Source organism: Pongo pygmaeus, chromosome X (assembly GCF_028885625.2).
Source record: "Pongo pygmaeus isolate AG05252 chromosome X, NHGRI_mPonPyg2-v2.0_pri, whole genome shotgun sequence".
Taxonomy (NCBI): domain Eukaryota; kingdom Metazoa; phylum Chordata; class Mammalia; order Primates; family Hominidae; genus Pongo; species Pongo pygmaeus.
The window spans coordinates 144311824-144332430 of record NC_072396.2 but is presented as its reverse complement, the minus strand read 5'-3'; the positions used below and the strand labels follow the sequence as shown (position 1 = coordinate 144332430).

Genomic DNA, 20607 nt, shown 5'->3' with positions numbered 1-20607 from the left:
GTATGTTTTTTTGATGCCTAGTCTGTTGAGGGGTTTTATCATGAAGGGATGTTGGAAGTTACTGAAAGCTTTCTCTGTGCCTATTGATCCTCTGTAAGAGATTTTCTTCTTTCCAGCTATAAATATTTAAGTTCTCTTTCATGTCTGTGGTGTACTTTAAAATTCATAAGGATGTATAACAGTGTGGTTATTTTCAAATAATCTCATTTTGCATTTGATAGGCCCTTTTAATACAAATATTCTTGTTCTTCAGTTCTGGAAATTTTTTTTCTATTTCTTCTATTATTTCTTTGAAATATCCTTCCCCATTTTCCCTTGTGTGTGTTTTTTGTTGTTTGTTTGTTTGTTGTTTTGTTTGTTTGTTTTGACAGAGTCTCGCTCTGTCACCCAGGCTGGAGTGCAACGGCACAATCTTGGCTCACTGCAACCTCCACCTCCTGGGTTTAAGCAATTCTCCTGCCTCAGCCTCCCAGGTAGCTGGTATTACAGGCACCCACCATCATGCCCAGCTAATTTTTGTATTTTTGTAGAGATGGGGTTTCACCACATTGGCTAGGCTGGTCTTGAACTCCTGACCTCAGGTGACACCCCTCCTCAGCCTGCCAAATTGCTGGGATTACGGGCATGAGCCACCGTGCCCAGCCTATCCTTTCCTATTTTCTCTGTTCTTTTTCTCTCTTGGATTCCTGTGGGATATTGGACCTCCTGAATTTATTCTTCATGTCTCTTATTTTTTTTCTCACTCAACACTGAGACAATTTCACTATACTTTGCTAGAAACTCAATTTCTCACTCTAAAATAACAATTTCACCCTTCCCTTGTATCCTCAAATTTCCTACACTCAACTCCTCTCTCTTCTCCTGATCACTATCATCTAATGACTTCAATTCATGACTTAGAAAAGAAAATAGATACAGAAGGTGTATTAGGGCACATTACTGGGATTAACACATGCAGAAGAGTAGGGAAGAGAAGGAAGAAGGCTTCGTGACAGAAGGCTCATGCAACCTTACAAGAAGTTCTGAAGATTGGATAATTTGCCGGAGTGGTCCCCATTTGGGACCAGGGAACTGGCCCCTGATACCCCAAGTTGTTCAGTCATTTAATGTGGGATGCCTTTGGAAGGGGCTATGACCTTGGCTAGGTAGCTCTTTTCAGCTGAGGCAATCCCAGAATAAGGCTGAGAGCCAAAGACTTATCTGGCAGCCTTCTCAACAGATGGGGTAGTAAGTCCTTCATTCCTGAGGGAAGATCTGAAGGGCACATTACAGTGTCTACCACATCAGCTACCTGCACCTATCTATCAGTGTTGTGCTGATATTGGCTCGAACCAGCTAGTGAGGGCCAACTCTGCACTTCCCTTCCCAATTTTGCATTCAGTGACATTGTGTTGGTAGCTTAGGACTCTTCTGTGGAAATTTTAAAGTTTCACCAATCTTTTTTAGGTCTGAAAGCTCTCTTTCTTTTTCTCCAATTGTTCTTTGTTCACAGTATTCCATTATTGTTTATGGATTATAATAATGATTTGAATCTTTCAGTTTGTAATCAATTAGCATTGTTTTTAAAGTTCACTGTTCCCTGAACTACGTCTGTTTCTTTCAGATATTTTTTTCCATTTATCATTCCTTCCATACATCATCTCTTCAACTCTTAAAGGACCAGGCACAGTTAGGTGATGGGGACACAATAGTGAATAAGACACGAATAGATCCTTCTTTAGTTCATAAGCATGATGATTGGGTTTTCATGTACATGTGTGAGATGTGCCTCCCTCAAAACTTGTTACAACATTGGCACATTACCCGTCTGACATGTAGGGAAAAAAAGACGTAAAGGGTTCCTGTTGTAGACATTTTTTTCTTGTCAGAGAAAAAACTAGTAAATATACAAATAAATATATTATTTAAGGAAATTGTCATTGCTATGAACGAACAAAATTCAGTGGATGGAGCATATGGAAGTAGGGGGATGTCTGTTTTGAAGAGTAGGCTGGGACGATGTCTCTGCTGTGATAGTACTTGAACAGAGACCTGAATACAATCTGGATAGCAGGCCAGGTAAACCATTGCAGTGGGAGGCAGCCCCAGGGGTGATAGACTCTGAGAAAAGAACAAGCACTCTGTGTTCCAGGAACACCAAGAAGGCCAGAGCGGTTGGAGCAAAGTGTACAAGGTTAAGTTTGACAAAGCAGGCAGGGCCCAGATCATTTTCACTGTTTGTCCTGGTCTTCTTTTGCATTTGGTGACTTCTGTCTGTTGGGGTTCTACCCGAGAAACAAGAACTAGTAAAATTTGTACATGTATATGCAGAATCTTATGTGTGTGCTTTACATTTGTGTATTATATGTGTATTTTTAAATTGTGTCTTATATACATTATATACATGCATGTATAATCTATTGACAGAGTGAGACACACAGAGGCAGAGAAAGATAGAGACAGAGAAAGGGTGTTTTTGTAGTAGGTAGGTGGTTATTTCAAGGAATTGATTTTCAGGATCATGGGGTGCTGGCTAGGCAAGTTTGAAATATATAAAGCAGGCCAGCAGGCTGGAAATTCTCAGGCAGAGTTGACACTTCAGACTTGAGGCAGAATTTCTTCTCCTTCAGGGAAATTTTAGTTTTGCTGTTAAGACCTTCCAACTGACTGAATGAGCTACGGTTTTCACGGATAATCTCCTTTGTTTAAAGTCAACTGATTGTGGGAGTTAATCATATCTACAGAAACCTTACAGCCACACCCAGATTAGTGTTTGATTGATTAATTATAGCCTAGCCAAGTTGACACGTAAAAGTAACCATCACAGTGACTTACCTCAAACATTTGGTTATCTTAGCCTGCCTGTTCATATTTAAAGGTGAGATCCAGAAAAACTAATGAGAGAATTTATAGGAGAAGATTGCCAACTGGAAATCATTGCTTTAGGGTGACCAAGAGGAGGTATAGAATCTTATAATGGGAAACCCCTAAATACCAGATTGGGAAGTTTTTCCCTCCAGAGGGCCTTCAATTTCCCCAGAAAAGTCTCTATTCCCTTGGGAGGAGGGGTTGTGCTATGTGTGGGTGCTGTCCTTCGATAATGGGTGGATCTGGGGAGGCAGGAGGGACTTTTCCCATATTAGAGTCTTTTAATGAATGTCACTGTTTTTAGGCATGAGCCTCACTCCTACCCTTCACAGCACCTGGTGTCTCCAAATCGCAAGGCTTCCCTTTGGTCCATATTCCTTTCTGTGAGCCTATCTCCCACCTCATCCTAAGCTGGGGTTCCCTGAACATTTACTCATGACTTTATCTACTTTTGGCCTTCCAAAAATAGTGGAAATAGTGTGTTTAATCTGCCATTTCAAACTACACAGACTAATTATTGCATGAAACAGCCTTTAAACATTGAGGGGAAGGTAAGGAAGGAAGTGTCTTTCTTTGCATCCCGAAGAACCACAGTGGCCTGGGAGGGGTCTGCAATAGCAACAGCCACAGAGCCAGTGACTGAGATGTAGCCCAAATGCTATAGACCTCTGGGTTTCAGTGGACCCCCAAGGTCCCTGGATCCATGGCTTGGTCTGAATATGGGTAGTGGTGGTGAAACTCTCCTCCAACTACAAGAGTATTTCAAGTCATGCCAAAATATCAATATTCTATTAAAATGGAGGTACAGTTATCATCTTCTTCCCAATATTATAACGTGCTGTTCCTCCTGGGGGAGGCTCAGATGAGGCTGTTCTGTCCTTCTGGGTTGAGTGCCTCCAGACAGGATGATTGAGAATGAAGATTCTGGGTCGAACAAATTATCACAGGAGGAGTAGGCTCCTAAGAAAAGAAATCTGGCTTGGATAGAAGAGGAGGAAGGAAGCAGAAGGAACCTAAACCAGAGAAAAGGAAGTGGTCAGGTTAAAGGGAAAATTGGAAATTGGGCCTAAGAATCTCCCAGCACCTATTTCTCTCCTGTCATCATCCTCCATCACAACTTTGTTCTCATGCCCCCATTTTAATGCCCACACCCTATTCTAAGTTTATTCCATCAGGGTCCTCTGAAAGAAGACCAAGGACACAAACAGACTCTGAAAGAACAGATAAATGACTAGGAAACAGAAAAAGATGCTCGACCACACAAGTAACCCAGAACTAGCTAGTTCAACAACAATAAGAGGTCTTGGAAAGTTTGTCCTGAGAATACTTTCAAAATGAGTGTATCTCTAGCTTGAAATTTTAAAACAGGATATTCTCTGTGCACATCCAAAGATTAGATTTCAGATAAAAATGACAATGTTCTTAGGAGAAAAAATATTTTGTTAGTTTTAAAATATCAGGGTTTCAATATTTCTATATTTAAAAAACATGGTATCTATCAACTGATGAATGAATAAACAAAATGTGGTCTAGCCATACAATGAAGTATTATTCAGCCTTAAAAAGGAATGAAATACTGATACATGCTACAGCATGGTTAAACCTGGAGAACATGCTAAGTGAAAGAATCCAAATGTAAAAGCTACATATTGCAGGATTCCATTTACATGAAGTGTCCAGAACAGGTAGATCCATTGAGACAGAAAATAGATTAGTGGCTTCCTAGGGCTGGTGGTGATGTGGGGCCTTAGGAAGTGACAGCTGACAGCTAAAGGGTACAGGTTTCTTTTGGGGATGATGAGATGTTCTAAAATTAGATTGTGATGGTTGTACATCTCTGTGAATATATTAAAACCATTGAATTGTGCACTTTAAATGGGAGAATTGTATGGCATGTGCATTCTATCTCAATAATGCTGTTAAAATAAAAAATATGATATTCTGGAATACTGGAATCCTTAAAATTGATACAGTAATTGCTAAGAGGTGAATCTCTTCATGGATTGGGAGACTAGACTTTATAAGCTTTCTAAGCACTAAGATTCCTTCAAGACAGAGGAAGACTGAGAATTACAGAATTTTGTTCTGGTGTAATGTTATCAAGCTACAGATCTGCAAAATTATAATTCATTGGTATGGTTGTTTTCATTTCAGAAATGCTAGGATTAGAGTCAGACAACTTACAGTCTAGATCTAGTTATGCTTTGGACAAACAGCACAAACTTGGGCAACTCAGCTCTTCAAAACCTCAGTGTCCTCACCTGGAAGGTGGCAATAAATAAACTGGGCCTTCCTTGTACATGTGTTGGGAGGATCAAATGAGATGACAGATGAAAAAGTGATTACAAACATTATGCAAATGAAGATGGTATACTTATTATTAATTTTGTAATTAGTAGTAGTAACAGCAACTGTATATCAAATTAAGATGGTAAACTGCTCATCATGTAAAGACTTGATTCTTTAAATTTGTCCTTATTTGAACTAAACAACATGTCTTACATACTAAGTCCTCTTTGTACATTTCTTATTGGTCATCATTGCCTAAGAATATATATTTTTGAGAAATAACCAGGTCATATGTACAATTATGGACCTTGGCATGAGTCTATTACCTATACTTTTATCTTCATGTGACCTATATAATCAGTCTGGTAAAACTAGTTTTGTTAGGACAAGCTGTTTAACTTGGTCATCTAGCTGTTTAACTTGGTCATCTTTTCAGAGGGCAGTCTTGAGTCCCAATTCATGTCAGTAAATATTTGATTGGGTGGCACAGAAATTCAGAAAGAAACAAGCTATTTCCATTTCATTGAGCCTAAACTCATCATGCCTAATGTGGAAAGAGGCAGTTCTAGCTAAAAATTAAAGAAAGAGTTGGGAAGTTATGATTCCAAACTCCTACTCCTGACTCTAATTTTGCGCCAAGCAGTTAACATTTACATTTCCAATATATCATCATCGTTTGAGCAAGTACTCAAAGCATTTCATTTACAGAAGTAGTTGTTTGCTCTACTACAAATATAATTGCATTGGAAATATTCTTAAACTTTTTACACAGCCTTTGGCCATCAGAACAGAGCAAGGATTTTTATTTTTATTTTTATTTTGAGACAGGGTCTCGCTTTGTCACCAAGGCTAGAGTGCAGTGGCACAATCGTGGCTCACTGCAGCCTCAATCCCTGACCTCCAACCAGGCTCAGGTGAGCCTCCCACTTCAGACCCCAGAGTAGCTGGGACTACAGGGATGCACCACTACACCCGGCTAATTTTTGTATTTTTTTATAGAGACAGGGTCTCCCTTTGTTGCTCAGGCTGGTGTTGAACTTCTGGGCTCAAGTGATCCTCCTACCTTGACCTTCCAAAGTACTGGGATTACAGGCGTGAGCCACCACGTCTGACCCGGAGCAAGTTTTAAAGGGGCTACTTCTTTTAAAGCACAACAGAAATCATATTTACCTCTGAAACAATATTTTCTTCAGAAAGGAAAGTTTTGGCCTTTAAAGTGGCAACAAATTGGAGATCTATAAATGAAAACATATAAGAATAAAATTTCTGAGGAATTTCCTGAGAAGGGGTAAACATTAAGTCAATGTCAGGGCCTGGATTCAGGTCAATTCATTGACCAATCTCTTTGGGCTTACTTAGCTGAGGGTGTCAAAGTGACTCCCTTGCATTTAACATACTTTTCAGGATTTTTACGTATATCTAAGAAGACTCCATGATGCCAATCTGGAGTTAGATTATAATGTATTAGTCATAACGTATTAGTTTCGATTTTTTTGGTTGCAAATGATAGAACCCCAACTGTAAGCTAGTTTAAGCACAAAAGAAAATTTATTGATCCATGTAACTGAAAAATCTAGTGGGTGGATATTTCTTCAGTCATGGCTGGATCCAGACATTCAAATAATATCATTAGGAATCTGTCTCTTTATATGTATCAGCCCTGTTTTCATGATATTGGTTTCATTTTCAGGCAGCCTGTCTTTGCAGCCTTAGGTTTACCTCATCTTTGTAACTAACAATTCAGTGAAGATAATCTCTACCTTTCATTGGTTCCAGAAATTACTGGGATTGTGTATCATTGCTTCAAACTTATCACAGTGGCCATGGGGACAGAATACACTCATTTATTTGGCCTGGACTACCCTCCTGCCCTGAAGCAGGGGTTTGCTGGAAGTCTCATCTGTGTCACATGGATTTAGAATGGAATAGGGAGACTCTCCATAGGAATGTTGAAGTACATAGATGCCAACTAGGCAGGCAAAAACTACCAATGTCCCCTGCATACATGGCAAAGAACCTAATGTTTGAAACTTGATATAGTCCTTTATATAATCATAAGTAATTTATATAAATTGTGAGGTTGCTATTATCCTTATTCTATAAATGAGGAGTTTTCATTTGGTAACCCCCTCACATGTCAATAGACTTCCTGAATTCTGTAGAACCTCTCAAAATCAAAGGTAGTAAGGATATTTTTACTTTTATTGCCTACCTCCATTTTCAGCATTTCAGAGGTTCTGGTTTCTCAAAACCTATGCCTAATTTACTATAATGAAATAATATTCCAGGCCAAGGTGGGTAGATCACTTGAGGACAGGAGTTGGAGACTAGCCTGGCCAACATGGCGAAACCCCATCTCTACTAAAAAAAAAAAAAAAGAAAAATTCACCAGGCGTGGTGGCATGCAACTGTAATCTCACCTACTTGGGAGGCTGAGGCATGAGAATCGCTTGAGCCCGGGTGGTGGAGGTTGCAGTGAGCTGAGATTGTGCCACTGCACTCCAGCCTGTGTGACAGAGCAAGACTCTGTCTCAAACAAAAACAAAAGACTCTGTCTCAAACAAAAAGAAAATAAGAGGAGATGAGAGGAGAGGAGAGGAGAGGAGAAGAGAGGAGAGAAGAGAAAGAAAGAAGGAAGGAAAGAAAGAAAGAAAAGAAAGAAAAACAAAGAAAGGAAGGAAGGAAAGAAAGAAAAGAAAGAAAAAGGAAGGAAGGGAGGGAGGGAGGGAGGGAAGGAAGGGAGGGAGGGCATTCCCTGTTACTCAAATTCCCTGTGTCCTACTCAGGAGTGGTAAGATTTAGGCAAATGGTGTAACACCTTACCACATCACATTAGAGAGAGGAATTTGGTATAAGGCTGGTTTATCCTTAGACTCCATCCAAGGGCATTAATGAAATAATACCAAAGGGCCTTATTTCCAAAAGAGTTAGTTACATTGTAAGGCCCCAAAGACTGCATTATAGAGTAGTGTAGATGAATCTGAATGTGCTATGCAAATTAAAGACTGAGTTACAGCTATGCATCTTTTTCTTCAGACCCGAAAAACCCTGAGTTTAGTGTTGTTTCCAATAAGCGTCGGCAGTAAAATTAAGACTGATGTTCACTCATTGTTACTTTATTCACCCATTCAGGTAACCCACATTTTGAGGGCCCACTATATGCCAAGCCCTGGAAGACAGTGCTTAATAAGACATTTCTCCTGGCATCAAGGGCCTCAGAATATTTCTGAATGATAGACCTGCAAACAATTGCAACACATGATAAGAATCAGCTTGAGAAAGGTAGGACGAACGGGCATGAAAGAAGGTGTTTTGTTCAGGGAGTCTAGCAAAACTTCAGAGAAGAGGTAATTATTTTCTTTTTTTTTTTTGAGGTAATTATTTTCAATGACTGCATAATTAATGATTTTATGGATGACACAGAAGGCGCCCATGTGAGCTTAGGCTTTCTCTCCCTCTCTCATATTTGGCTATCATCTATCCATCCACTCAATGTTTCTTCCAGCACTCTTTCAATGCTTATAGATGGCATGTAGTTGAAATTGTACTGCATATTCATCTTACATGCAGATAAATCAATCAACATAAGGTCATGATCATTTTCTCATGTTCTTAAAAATCCTTCAATAATTTCATTTTAAAAATTAGACTTTTAAAGATAATTCTAGATTCATAAGCAGCTGTAAGAAATAATACGCAGAGGCTGGGCGCGATGGCTCACGCCTGTAATCCCAGCACTTTGGGAGGCCAAGGCGGGCGGATCACCTTAGGTCAGGAGTTCGAGACCAGCTTGGCCAACATGGCAAAACCCCATCTCTACTAAAAATACAAAAATTAGCTGGTGTGGTGGCACGTGCCTGTAATTCCAGCTACTCAGGAGGCTGAGGCAGCAGAATTGCTTGAACCCAGGAGGCAGAGGTTGCAGTGAGCTGAGATCGTGCCACTGCACTCCAGCCTGGGTGAAGAGCAGACTCCAACTCAATAAAAAAAAAAAAAAAAAGAAATAATACAGAGAGATCCTGTATACGCTTTACCAAGTTTCCCCCAATGGTAACATCTTGCAAAACTATAGTACAATATCACAAGCAGAATATTGGCACTGATAGAATCAAATACAGAACAGTTCCATCACTACAAGGAATGCCATTTTTGATAACTGATATGCTTAACAATCCATTTTATGCATTTATGGATAAAAAATCCATAAAATCCGTTATGGATAATGGATTTATGGATATCCATTTATGGATGTATCATAATTTATTATCTGCTATTGTTTGACATGTGGGTTGCTTCCAATTTGGGGCTATAATTAATAATGCTTTGCATACAAACTTTTGTCAAAAATCTCTGATTATTTCTGTAGGAGAGATCCTCAAGTTAAAGGGTATGTACATTTTAAGGTTCACAATTTGTTGAAAAGACTATTCTTTCTCCATTGAATTGTCTTGGCACCATGGTCAAAAATAATTTACCTTAGATGCAAGGGTTTTCTCTGGATTCGCAGTTCTATTCTATTGATCTATAAGGCTATCCTTATATTAGTATCACACTGATTTGATTATTGCAGCTTTGTAGTAAGGTTTGAAATCAGGAAGTATGAGTCCTCTTTGTTTTTTTTTTCAAGATTGTTTTGGCTATTCTCGATCCCTTGAAGGATATTATTTTTTTGGTTACCTTATTTCTTTGTAAATAACCTCCCATTTGTGATATGACTTTTGTTTATGTTTTTAATTATACAGAAGTTTAAATTTTTTCCTTTTCGATTTTTATATTTTTCACATACGTAGAAAACATTCTTTCATATTGTTAAGTTTCTAATAGCTTTCTAAACCTAAAGTTATTTTTCCATTTATTTCCTTCTTTTTTAAAAAATGGAGTTACAAAACTAACAGTTGCTCACTGTAAAAAGTTTAACATAATTACTTATTAAGCAAAAAACATGAGATTTCTCCTATAACCGAGTGCTTTCCAATTTCACTTTACAGAGATCAACACTGTTAGCAGTTTGTATCCTTCACAACCATTTTCTATCCCCATACACATGTATAGTGTTTAAAATAAGGGATCAAACCATAAATATTGTTTTGCACCTTACTTTTTTACACTTGACAACATAGCAGGGCATCTGTCCATATGCAGATCAATCTCATATTTTTAAATTATGCTGTGGAAACTCTTTCCCATTGCTAGATTTTAAAACTGTCTTCCTAGGTTGTTATTCAGTACTTTTGTAGACTACCCCTCATTTGTGTCTTATTTATTTTTAACTTATTTTACAACAACTGCCACAGTAGTAGAATTCTTAATGTCATCCTACCCACAGTAGTGTGGAAATTTTAACTATTTGCTCCTCTACCCTGTGCACATATTCAAGAGAGAGGCTGGCAAACATTCTGCCTGGTTGAGTTAACACATTCAAATAGCTTACACATTCAGATAAAAATATATAAATCAACTCCAAGAAGTTGAAAAAGCAAGGCTAGGGGAAGAGGTGTGTGCTTGTAGGGGGGAAGTGTGTGTGTGTGTGTGTGTGTGTGTGTGTGTTCCTCCCCTACTCACTCTGCCTTTTACACTTGCCTACCCTCACTTTCCTTGGGTATACATTGGTGATTCCTCATAAGAGATCTACTTGGAATGATTGGCCTGTATAATATTAATCCACTCTCCTGCCAGAAAATTTTGAAAAGGATAAGTATTAAAGAAAAAAGTGGCATGTGGCATTTGCAATTCACATCAGGACTTCTAAGCATTAGAGCAAAATTGGGGCGAATCCCTATGGCATTAGCTCAGCTTCAGACACACATTTTTTTTTAAATGCTAACACCCCTGGCCTCTCCTCAGCCGGCTACTGCTTCACAAGCAGGGCTCCCTTAGGTCCTGCATACCCCTTTCCTTCCAGGCACTGCGGAGCTCCATCTTCCCTCGGCCCAGTCCCTGAGGGCTCTGGGTTCAGGGCAAGGAAGGAGCTCTAGCTCCTTTCATTTTCCATTTGGCTTCTTAAACGGGTTGCCTCCTCTTGCCTTTCCGTTTTCTCGTGTCCTCTCTAAAGCGTGTCAAGTCTCCCATGCCCAGGGCAGATGGCAGCTCAAGTGTCTATACAGGAGGCTTGGCGTTTGGGACCTGAAGGGCGTGGGACTTGGCATATCCAAAGACTGAGATCAGAGTATGTCTGTGTGTTTGTTTGCATCCCCGGAGGACATATTTCGGCTTCAGCACAGGGCCTTTCAGACTATTCAGGGCTAGTATCCTCTTCGGGCAAAGACAGCAGCCCTGACAGGGCCACCTGCATGTGCTCACACAGTGTAACTCCCTTGCGCGGAGTCTTTGCCCAGGTGGATACTGGCCAGGATGCTAAGGAACCGCCAAGACTTGCATGAGTTGCCATGAGACTGCGAGGCTGGGCTGTCTCCTCCCACCACAGGTGCTAGCCTAGGCTGGCCTTTCGTCCCTCGAAAATGGGAATCTCTGCAGAAATTCTCTCTTTTGGCTCCTTGCGTCCCTCCTCCAGAGCCCCCGCCTCCTTTCATCCACCGGTGGCTAAGCGGGGGCGTGGGTGTGCGCACCCAGGGAGAGTTGCCCTCGCAGCGGCGGGGGCCAGAGCGCTCCGCCAGAGCCCCAAACTCCTAACAAGTTCCCGGACTCCGCGCGCGCGGAGCTCTCGGGCCTCTGCGCCTCTGTCCCTGCTAGGGAGGCTCCGGAGGACTGGCGGCCGCGGCGCAGCTGGGCTGAGCGGGGCCGGGGCTGTACCCCTCCGGCAGTGCCTGAATGCCCAGCGGCGGCGCGCGGGTCAGAGCTGGGCAGCTGCTGGCTGGAGTAGCGGCCCTGCCCGGGACTCCAGCGTGAGGATGGCAGCGGCAGGGGCCCGGCCCCACCTGGATTCACCAAGGCGGGCGGCCAGGCACATGCCCCAAGCTGCCGCTTCGGCGCCGTGGACCTCAGTGTCCTGCGGCGGGATCCCAGGCCTGCCCCAGAACCCAGATGGCTGCACTTTCATGCCGATAGCCCAGGCAATCCCTCTGCAGGTGGACATGGCCATGGCCCTGCAGCGCGTGAGGATTGCCGAGAAGTACGGGAAGAACTACCTCTGCCTCCTGCAAGCAGTCTTCGTGGCAGGTAAGTCCCCTCCTCTCATCTCCTTCCCGGCGGCCTCCGGCTGGCTTGCCCTTCTTCTCACCCGCTGCCTCCCCAGCCCGCCCGGCTTTTCTTTATTTTCCAGTCCACACCCCTCCCCGCGCGCACTTTATTTTCCAGTCTATACAACTCCGCCACCCCGCCCGCCCGCCGCGCACACACACACTTTCCTGCTGCAGTGGCGCTCTCAGCCACGAACTCGCTGGGTCATCCGTTCTCTGTACCTCCGGCCAGCTGCCGCGCTGCAGGTGTGCAGCTCTGGTCTCAGCTCGCAGGAGGTGAGATCAGGAGCTCTGGTCCCGCAGAAGGACCGTGGGAAAGTGCAGGAAGCAGTATGAAACTGTCTCTGCCATTGCTGGTTCAGGTCTCCTATCCCCTTCTCACCCACTTTGGTGCGTCCCCGGAGAAGTGGGAATAGAGCGTATCTTCCCACACTGCATCTCACACACCAGAACCCAGCCTCTTTGAGGAGTGCACTTCCCTTGTAATATTCCCTGAAGTTGAAAAAGCATTTTTTTTTTGTTTTTGTTTTTCCCATAACGCATGTGGAGGAAACCAAGTCAAAAAGGCACTCGGGTTCGTTCGGAAACCAGCAGCAGGGCCGTGGCAGGGCAGGTGGGGGATGAGTTGTAGGGAAACAGCTGCTGCCACTGACTTGGGCTTTGCACCCAGGAAAGCGCATCTTTTCATCTTGGTCCATGAGCTGCTTGCTTCCCTACAAAGGCAAAAGCTCTTGTTTGTCTGGAAGGACAAACAAAAGCAAAGACAAGTAGCTCACAAAGTCTTTACGGCCGCTGCCATGGTTTGATTAAGGGGAGTAAGTGGGGTAACATGGACTTCGTCACTTGCCAGTCGTGATACACTCACATTTAGCAAGCTGAAGTTGCGCAGCTTTGGGGTTGATGCAGCAGGGAGGATGCTGCAGGCTGTGGGGCTGCGTTCCTATGGGGCCATTCTGACTGGGGCACTGGGGCTGCCTCAGAACAGAGTGCAGCTCTGAGACCTGAAGTTCAGCCAGAGCTTTTCAGAGAAGTCTGCAAGGTGCTGCAATTGATGTGCGCACTTTCCTGTGCACCCAAGGTAGTTTTGACTTACTAGGTTCTAAGCCTTGCAGTGGAAGTTTTGGTATTCAAAAAATAGACTTGGTGGCAATTTCCCACAAATCAAATAGCCACAACACATGTTCCAAATATACCTCCCTATTCAGTGCTATCCACAAATCTAAAGGAGGCCATGCAAACATCTTCAGTCAGACCAGAGGAATTAATTCAAGGCTGTAGTCTGTGCATCTTCATCACACAGAACCCTTTGGTCTTGCTTGTTTTGTTTTGAGCTGGTCAGTATTATTTTCTAGATGTAATAAATCATTAAGGGCAATGTGGTGATGGGGCACAAACTAATTCAGGTCTTAAGAGCAATTTAAATAGTTTTTGGAGACTACAAAAAAAATCTTGCTGAAACATTCCATGCAGTACAGTGGAAAGTACTTTGCGTTTTGTTCTCATTTACTTCTGCATCATCCTGGGAGCTAAAAAAAAAAAAAAAAAAAAAAAAAACTCCTTTGGAGGAATGCATGCTTAATCACAAAGGTTAAATTAGTTATGCTATGAAATGTAAGTTGACATTTTTGCTGCTAGTGATTTCTCTTATTTCTAGAGTTGTGTGATGTTTCATCTGTTCACACTTTTGAAGGCTGCTACATGTTGACAGGTCCCCATTCCTGTGGCATTACAACGTGTCATAACACCTAAATGACACCAGTTGCTGTGCTGTGTTTTTACCTGGGCTTGCAATACTTTTGTACATTTTCAGCATTTGCCCTGGAAAGGATTTGTAGCCATGTGATTAGAGTACACACTATAGTACAACAATTTTAAATGTAAAATGGATTTCATATACTTCGAAGCTATTTATATATTAAAATATGTTTACAAAGTTTTTCATTGTGGTAAATAACTTTCTGAACAATCACGTCAAAAATGACCATTTATGGATTGCTCAGGCCCAGAAATTATGCTACAGTGTAATAAGCTAATGACATATGTGTGTGCAGAATCTTCCCTGGGGCAACCAGAAGAGAAAACGATTGACTTCACTTAGGGAGTTAGGGGAAGACTTGATGGAGAGAGTGATGCATGAGTTGAATCTTGAGAGATGCACACAAATGTCCAGCTGGACAGCGGGTGGGGATTGAACGTGGTAGGGGTAGGTGGGTGAATGGTATTCCAGGCAAGGAAATAAGATATGCAAAGACAAGCAGAGAGAGGAGAGCAGAGTAGGTTTGGGGAATTGTAAATTCCTTTTAAGTGACTGGAGTGTAAAATATGGGGGGTAAAAGAGAGAGAGAGATTTGGAGAGGTAGGAGGGGCCTCGTAAAGCATGTTGAGTGGTTTTACTTTATTTCCAGAGCAATCGGAAGCCATTGGAGTGTTGTAAGCAGGGCAATAGAGAAAGCTGCTGCATATGATTGAACAGGTTGTGCACTGCAAAACCCCTAGGGCCTCCACTGACACAGACCACACCAGGAATGATGCCCTTACTATGGCTGTACAGTGCACAGTATGCACAGTGGTCAACAGCAGCTATGAATGGTGGAACTTTTTGCTTTCACAAAGATCATTCAAGTTGTATGGAGGATTCAGTGTGTGGCTTATGCAGTGGAGAGGAAGAAGACTGGAGATAAAATGACTAGTTAGAACACAGTTAAAGTAAGCTGGCTCTGAGTGGATAGAGGCATGGACTGTCACTTCTGGGGATGGGGAGGAGGGGAGAGGTCTGAGAGGAATTAAGAGGGTAAATTGATTTGACTTGGTGACTAGTCGTGGTGTTCGAGGGACAGGGAGGAGACTAGGTTAATTTCAGGTTTCTGGTTAGGGTGACTGAATGGAAAGAGATACCATTAACACAGGGAATGGAAGAGGAAGAGGTAGCTTGATTTTCAATTTTGGGTATGTGGTGTCTGTGGAACATTCAGGTAGAGCTGACCAATGGGTCTGCAGCTGGGAAGAAGTAAATGTTATTTCTTTTTCTCATCATCTATAGGGTTCATTAGACATCTCCTGGCACTGAAGTTCTTTCCTTAAATCTACTTCTCCATGGGCTATATTGATAACTCAGCAAGTCTAGTACAGAAGTAGGCACACATTATAAAATTACCTTTCAAACCTGTTCTTTATATTTTCCCTCACACATTTCTTTACCTGATGATGAAAAAAAATGAAAAAAAGAAACGTCTTGTATTCATCACAGGAGGAAAGAATGTAAGCTATTCTGATCTAATGTAACCTCAGATAACTTACATAACTAGTTGTGAAAACCTGTTCACTGCAAATTTTACTCATCAGAGTATAGCTCAGGGAGATATGTAAATCACAACAAAATTTATTCAGTGTGCATTCCAGTATGGCATGAAGATTTATTTCAATGATGATGGGTCATCTATTAGGCCACACGATACTGTGAGTGTTCCACGTAACTGATTTTTCTGGGTAACTGAGGTTCAACACTTTTAGTGCCTGACTTTTTCCCCTTAAAATATGTATCCATTTTGGATGAGAAGCTTTTCAAAAATACTATTTACCTTCCTGACCCCTGAACCTGGAAATAATTGCATCCTTTTTTGATGGGTTAAGATTGTCCTTATAATAGCATTAGTTCTTTCAATGTGCTGTATTCAGTGCTGCCTTGGGGCTCCTAAACCGTGGAGGGCTGTTTGTCCCTATACTAAATGGGCACAGATTGTTCTGCTTTTTAATTTTCAATGCCTGACTTTTACCCTCTAACTTTCCCATAGATTTCCTCTCTGTTAGCTGATATTTTTTGCAGCTGTTAATTTAACTGTTTCTACTGGCCAGTTGTTATTGCCTAATTCTCCATGCCCCCTCCTCCTTTGCCTTCTCTGAGTGTTACGAACTAGGGAACAAGATAATCAAGCTTGTTCAAATTGTGTGAAAATTATAATAGACCATGAGTAGGCCTGTGGAGAGTCTACCTCAACTAATGTATATGAGCTTTAGTATATGGACTCTGTGATATCTATTCCAATTGCAAAACATCTTTTTCTTTTCTTTCTTTCTAGTTCCTTTGTGTGTTTTGGAGGGTTGATGCAGTTAAATAAGTTATCAGTAAAATAAGTATAATAACATGTGAAATTGTAATATTTTACTTCCTTGTAAAACAAACAAGTGTGTTCAGAATCTATCAGCAATTCCACATGCGTTTTATCCACTGCATTTCTCAGACATGCCTGTGCTTGGCACCAGAAGGCACTTCATTCTTAAAATTTGCCCCCAGGTTTGAAAGCAAATGTCTCTGTCTCTGCTCAGCATCTTCTTAAGCAAGCATCCTCTGAAGGCTCAATAAACAACCTGCACCTTACCTACTCTAGGACAGAAGCAGAGGCCAATCCCGTGAGGAGAGATGCCTTCTATCTGATGGCTGACAAGGCCAGTGCCTCTTTCTGTTGCTTCGAGGTCTTGTTCCAGAGACAGTTAGCTCCTGGCCAGAGGCCAGTGTCACAGCAGTTACATTTATTTTTTCACCCAGACTTCCCCTCATTGTATGTTTATGGCAGATGTAAGAATCTGAGTGACTTCTTGTTACTTTCAGCACTGGGAAGATGCCATTGAGCAAATCCTGAAGGAGGTAGGAAGTGAACTAGCAGAGGTAACTGGAGGAGAGTGTTTCAGGAAGAGGGGGCAGTCAGTGGAAAGGCCTTGAGACAAGAGTGTGCTGACAAGTTCAAGGAACAAGAAAGAGACCGGTATGGCTGAAGCAGAGTGAGTGTTTGCATATGTGTGTGTGTGTTGTGTGTGTGCATGCAAGCCTGCATGAGATGAAGCCATAGATGTAATAAAGTCTGGATCACATAGGGCTTGGTAAGAATTTAGGCTTTTACCCTGAGTCAGATGATGAGCCATTGGAAGGTTTTGAGCAAAGGAGTCACTTCTGTGTTAACAGAATCCCTCTGGATGCTGTGTAGAGAATAGGATGAAGGTCGGACAAAGATGGAAGCAGTGAAACCAATTAAGAGGCTATTAGCATTAATGATGGCAACTTGAACCAGAGAGGTAATTTGTGGAGGTGGTAAGAGTGATCAGATAGATTCTGGATATATTTTGAAGATAGAGTCGGAAGGATTTGCTAATGGTTTGGATATGGAGTATGAGAGAAAGAGGAGTTAAGGATAATGCTAACATATTTGGCCTTAGCAAGTGGATGGCAGAAATTTTCATCAGTGGAGATGGAGATGCCTGCAGGAGGTGTAGGTTTATGGGGAAAAATTATGAGTATCAGAAGTTTGGCTCTTTGAGACCTGTTAACTTTTTTTTTTCCAAGATAGAGTCTCACTCTATCACCCAAGCTGGCATGCAGTGGTACAATCTCAGCTCACTGCAACCTCCGCCTCCCAGGCTCAAATGATTCTCTCACCTCAGCCTCCCAAGTAGCTGGGATTACAGGTGTGCACCACCACACCCAGCTAATTTTTGTATTTTTAATATAGAATCATGTCATCTGCAAACAGGGATAATTTGACTTCCTCTCTTCCTATTGGGATGTCCTTTATTTTTTTTCTCTTGCCTGATTGCTCTGGCCAGGACTTCCAATACTATCTTGAATAAGAGTGGTGAAAGAACATCTTTGTCTTGTGCCAGTTTTCAAGGGGAGTACTTCCAGCTTTTGTCCATTCAGTGTGATGTCGGCTGTGGGTTTGTCATAGATGGCTCTTATTATTTTGAGGTACGTTCCATCAATACCTAGCTTATCGAGAGTTTTTTTTTCTTTTAACATGAAGTGGTGTTGAATTTTGTCAAAAGCCTTTTCTGCATCTATTGAGATAATCATGTGGTTTTTGTTTTTAGTTCCATTTATGTGATGAATCGCATTTATTGATTTGCATGTCTTGAACCAAACTTGCATCCCAGGGATAAAGCCTACTTCATCATGGTGGATCCATATACTGCTGGATTCTGTTTGCTAGCATTTTGTTGAGTATTTTTGCATCTATGTTTATCAGTAATATTGCCCTGAAGTTTTAAAATTGTGTCTCTGTCAGGTTTTGGTGTAAGGATGATGCTAGCCTCATAAAATGAATTAGGGAGGAGTCCATTTTGGAGGAGTCTTTAGGGTTTTCTAGGTGTATAATTGTAGCAGGACAAGCCACAGACAAAACCCCTCAGACACCGAGTTAAAGAAGGAAGCAGTTTATTCGACTGGGAGCATGGGCAAGACTCCTATCTCAAGAGCTGAGCTCCCTGAGTGAGCAATTCCTGTCCCTTTTAAGGGCTGACAACTCTAAGGGGGTCCGCTTGAGAGGGTCATGATCGATTGAGCAAGCAGAGGGCACGTGACTGGGGGCTGCATGCACTGGTAATTAGAACGGAACAGAATAGGACAGGGATTTTCACAGTGCTTTTCTATACAATGTCTGTAATCTATAGATAACATAACTGGTTAGGTCAGGGGTCGATCTTTAACCACCAGGCCCAGGGTGTGGTGCTGGGCTGTCAGCTTGTGGATTTCTTTTCTGCCTTTTAGTTTTTACTTATTCTTTCTTTGGAGGCAGAAATTGGGCATAAGACAATATGAGGGGTGGTCTCCTCCCTTATGATCATGTCATCGGCAAACAGAGATAATTTGACTTCCTCTTTTCCAATTTAGATATCTTCTATTTCTTTGTCTTGTTTTATTGTTTTGGCTAGGGTTTCTAGTACTATGTTGAATAGGAGTGGTAAGAGTGGACATCCTTGTCTTATTCTAGTTCTTAAGGGTAATGTTGTCAACTTTTCCTCATTCAGTGTGATCTTGGCTATGTGTTTGTCATATATGAGAGCCTATTTTTAAAAATAGCTTTCATAGAGCTATAATTCACATACAATCAACCTACTTAAAGTATGCAATTCAATGGTTTTTAGTATAATCACAGAGTTGTGCAACCTTTACCACAATCTAGGTTTAAAATATTCCCATCACCCCAAAAAGAAACCCCATACTCATTAGCAGTCACTCTCCATTTTCTCCCAACCACCTTTCTCCTCAGCCCCTGGCAGTCACTAGTCTACTTTCTATTTCTATAGATGTGCCTATTCTGGACATTTCATATACATAGAATCATACAATATGTTATCTCTTGTGACTGGCTTCTTTCACTGAGCATAATGTTTTCAGTGTCCATTCATGTTGTCGTTGTATCCTTCTTAAAGTGGCTGCATCTTATTGCAGTGCATAGATATGCCACATTTTAATTATCCAATAAAAATGATAGGCATTTGTGTGGTTTCCACCTTTTGGTTATTATGAATAATGTTGTTATGAACATTCTTATACAAGTTTTCATGTGGACATATGTTTTCATTTCCCTGTGGTATATATCTAGGTGTGGAAATTGCTAGGTCCTAGAGTAACTGTATGTTTCATCGTTGAGGAAATCCCAGACTGTTTTTCAAAGCAGCTGCACCCTTTTACATTCCCACCATCAACATATGAGGGTTATAATTTCTCTACATTCTTCCTAGTACTTGTTAATCTCTCTTTATTTCCCAGCCATCCTAGTGGGTGTGAAATAGTTTTTTATTGTAGTTTTGATTTACATTTCCTGAATGACTAGTGATGTTGAGCACCTTTTCATGTGCTTATTGGCCATTTATATATCTTCTTTGGATAAATGTCTACACGGCTTCTTTGCCTGATTTAAGATTGGGCATTTCCTCTTTTACTGTTGAGTTTTAAGAGTTCTCTATATACTCTGGATTGGAGATCTTTATCAGACATTCAATTTGCAAATATTTTCTCCCACTCTGTGGGTTGTCTTTTTACGTACTTCGTGGTTTCCTTGAAGCGCAAATATTTTTAACTTTGAGAAGGTCGAATGTATCTATTTTTTTCTTCTATTGCTTGTACTTTGGATGTCAAATATAAGAAAACATTGCCTAATCCAAGGTCATAATAAACTACAACTATGTGTTTGTTTAAGAGTTTTATAGTTTTACTTCTTATACTTAGATCTTTGATCCATTTTGAGTTGATTTTTGTGTATAGTGTGCGGCAAAGATTCAGCTTCATTCTTTTCCGTGTGCACATCCAGGTTTCCCAGCATCATTTATTGAAAAGAATATCCTTTCCCCATCGAAATGTCTTGGTGCCCTGGCTGAAAATAAATTAACCTTTGGTACAAAGATCTATTTCTGGACTTTCAGTTATTTCCCACTGATGTATCTACAAGTCTATCATAATACCTATCTTTATTACTGTAGCTTTGTACTAATTTTGAAATTAGAAAATATAAACTTTCCAAATTTGTTTTTCTTTTTCAAGATTGCTTTGGCTATTCCAGGTCCC

The 20607-nt window shown here is 41.3% G+C and overlaps 1 protein-coding gene and 1 non-coding gene across 5 annotated transcripts in view; both read left to right on the top strand.

Moving 5' to 3' along the window:
* Positions 1-20607, top strand: part of MCF2 (MCF.2 cell line derived transforming sequence) — a 125532-nt gene that overhangs the window by 4046 nt on the left and 100879 nt on the right. For 2 of the 4 annotated variants that reach the window (XM_054471505.2, XM_054471503.2), the window contains exon 1: positions 11792-12252. The exons of 1 other annotated variant lie outside the window; for it this stretch is intronic. In XM_054471505.2, coding sequence (XP_054327480.1) covers positions 11985-12252 — 268 coding nt within the window. In that variant the 5' untranslated portion in view covers positions 11792-11984. Of the gene's footprint in view, positions 1-11791; positions 12253-20607 lie in introns of those variants that run through there. One more of the 4 variants, XM_054471506.2, reaches the window with a different exon arrangement.
* On the top strand, positions 1710-1813 carry LOC129025573 (small nucleolar RNA U13). The gene has a single exon (XR_008497318.1). It is a non-coding gene; the product is annotated as a small nucleolar RNA U13 (small nucleolar RNA).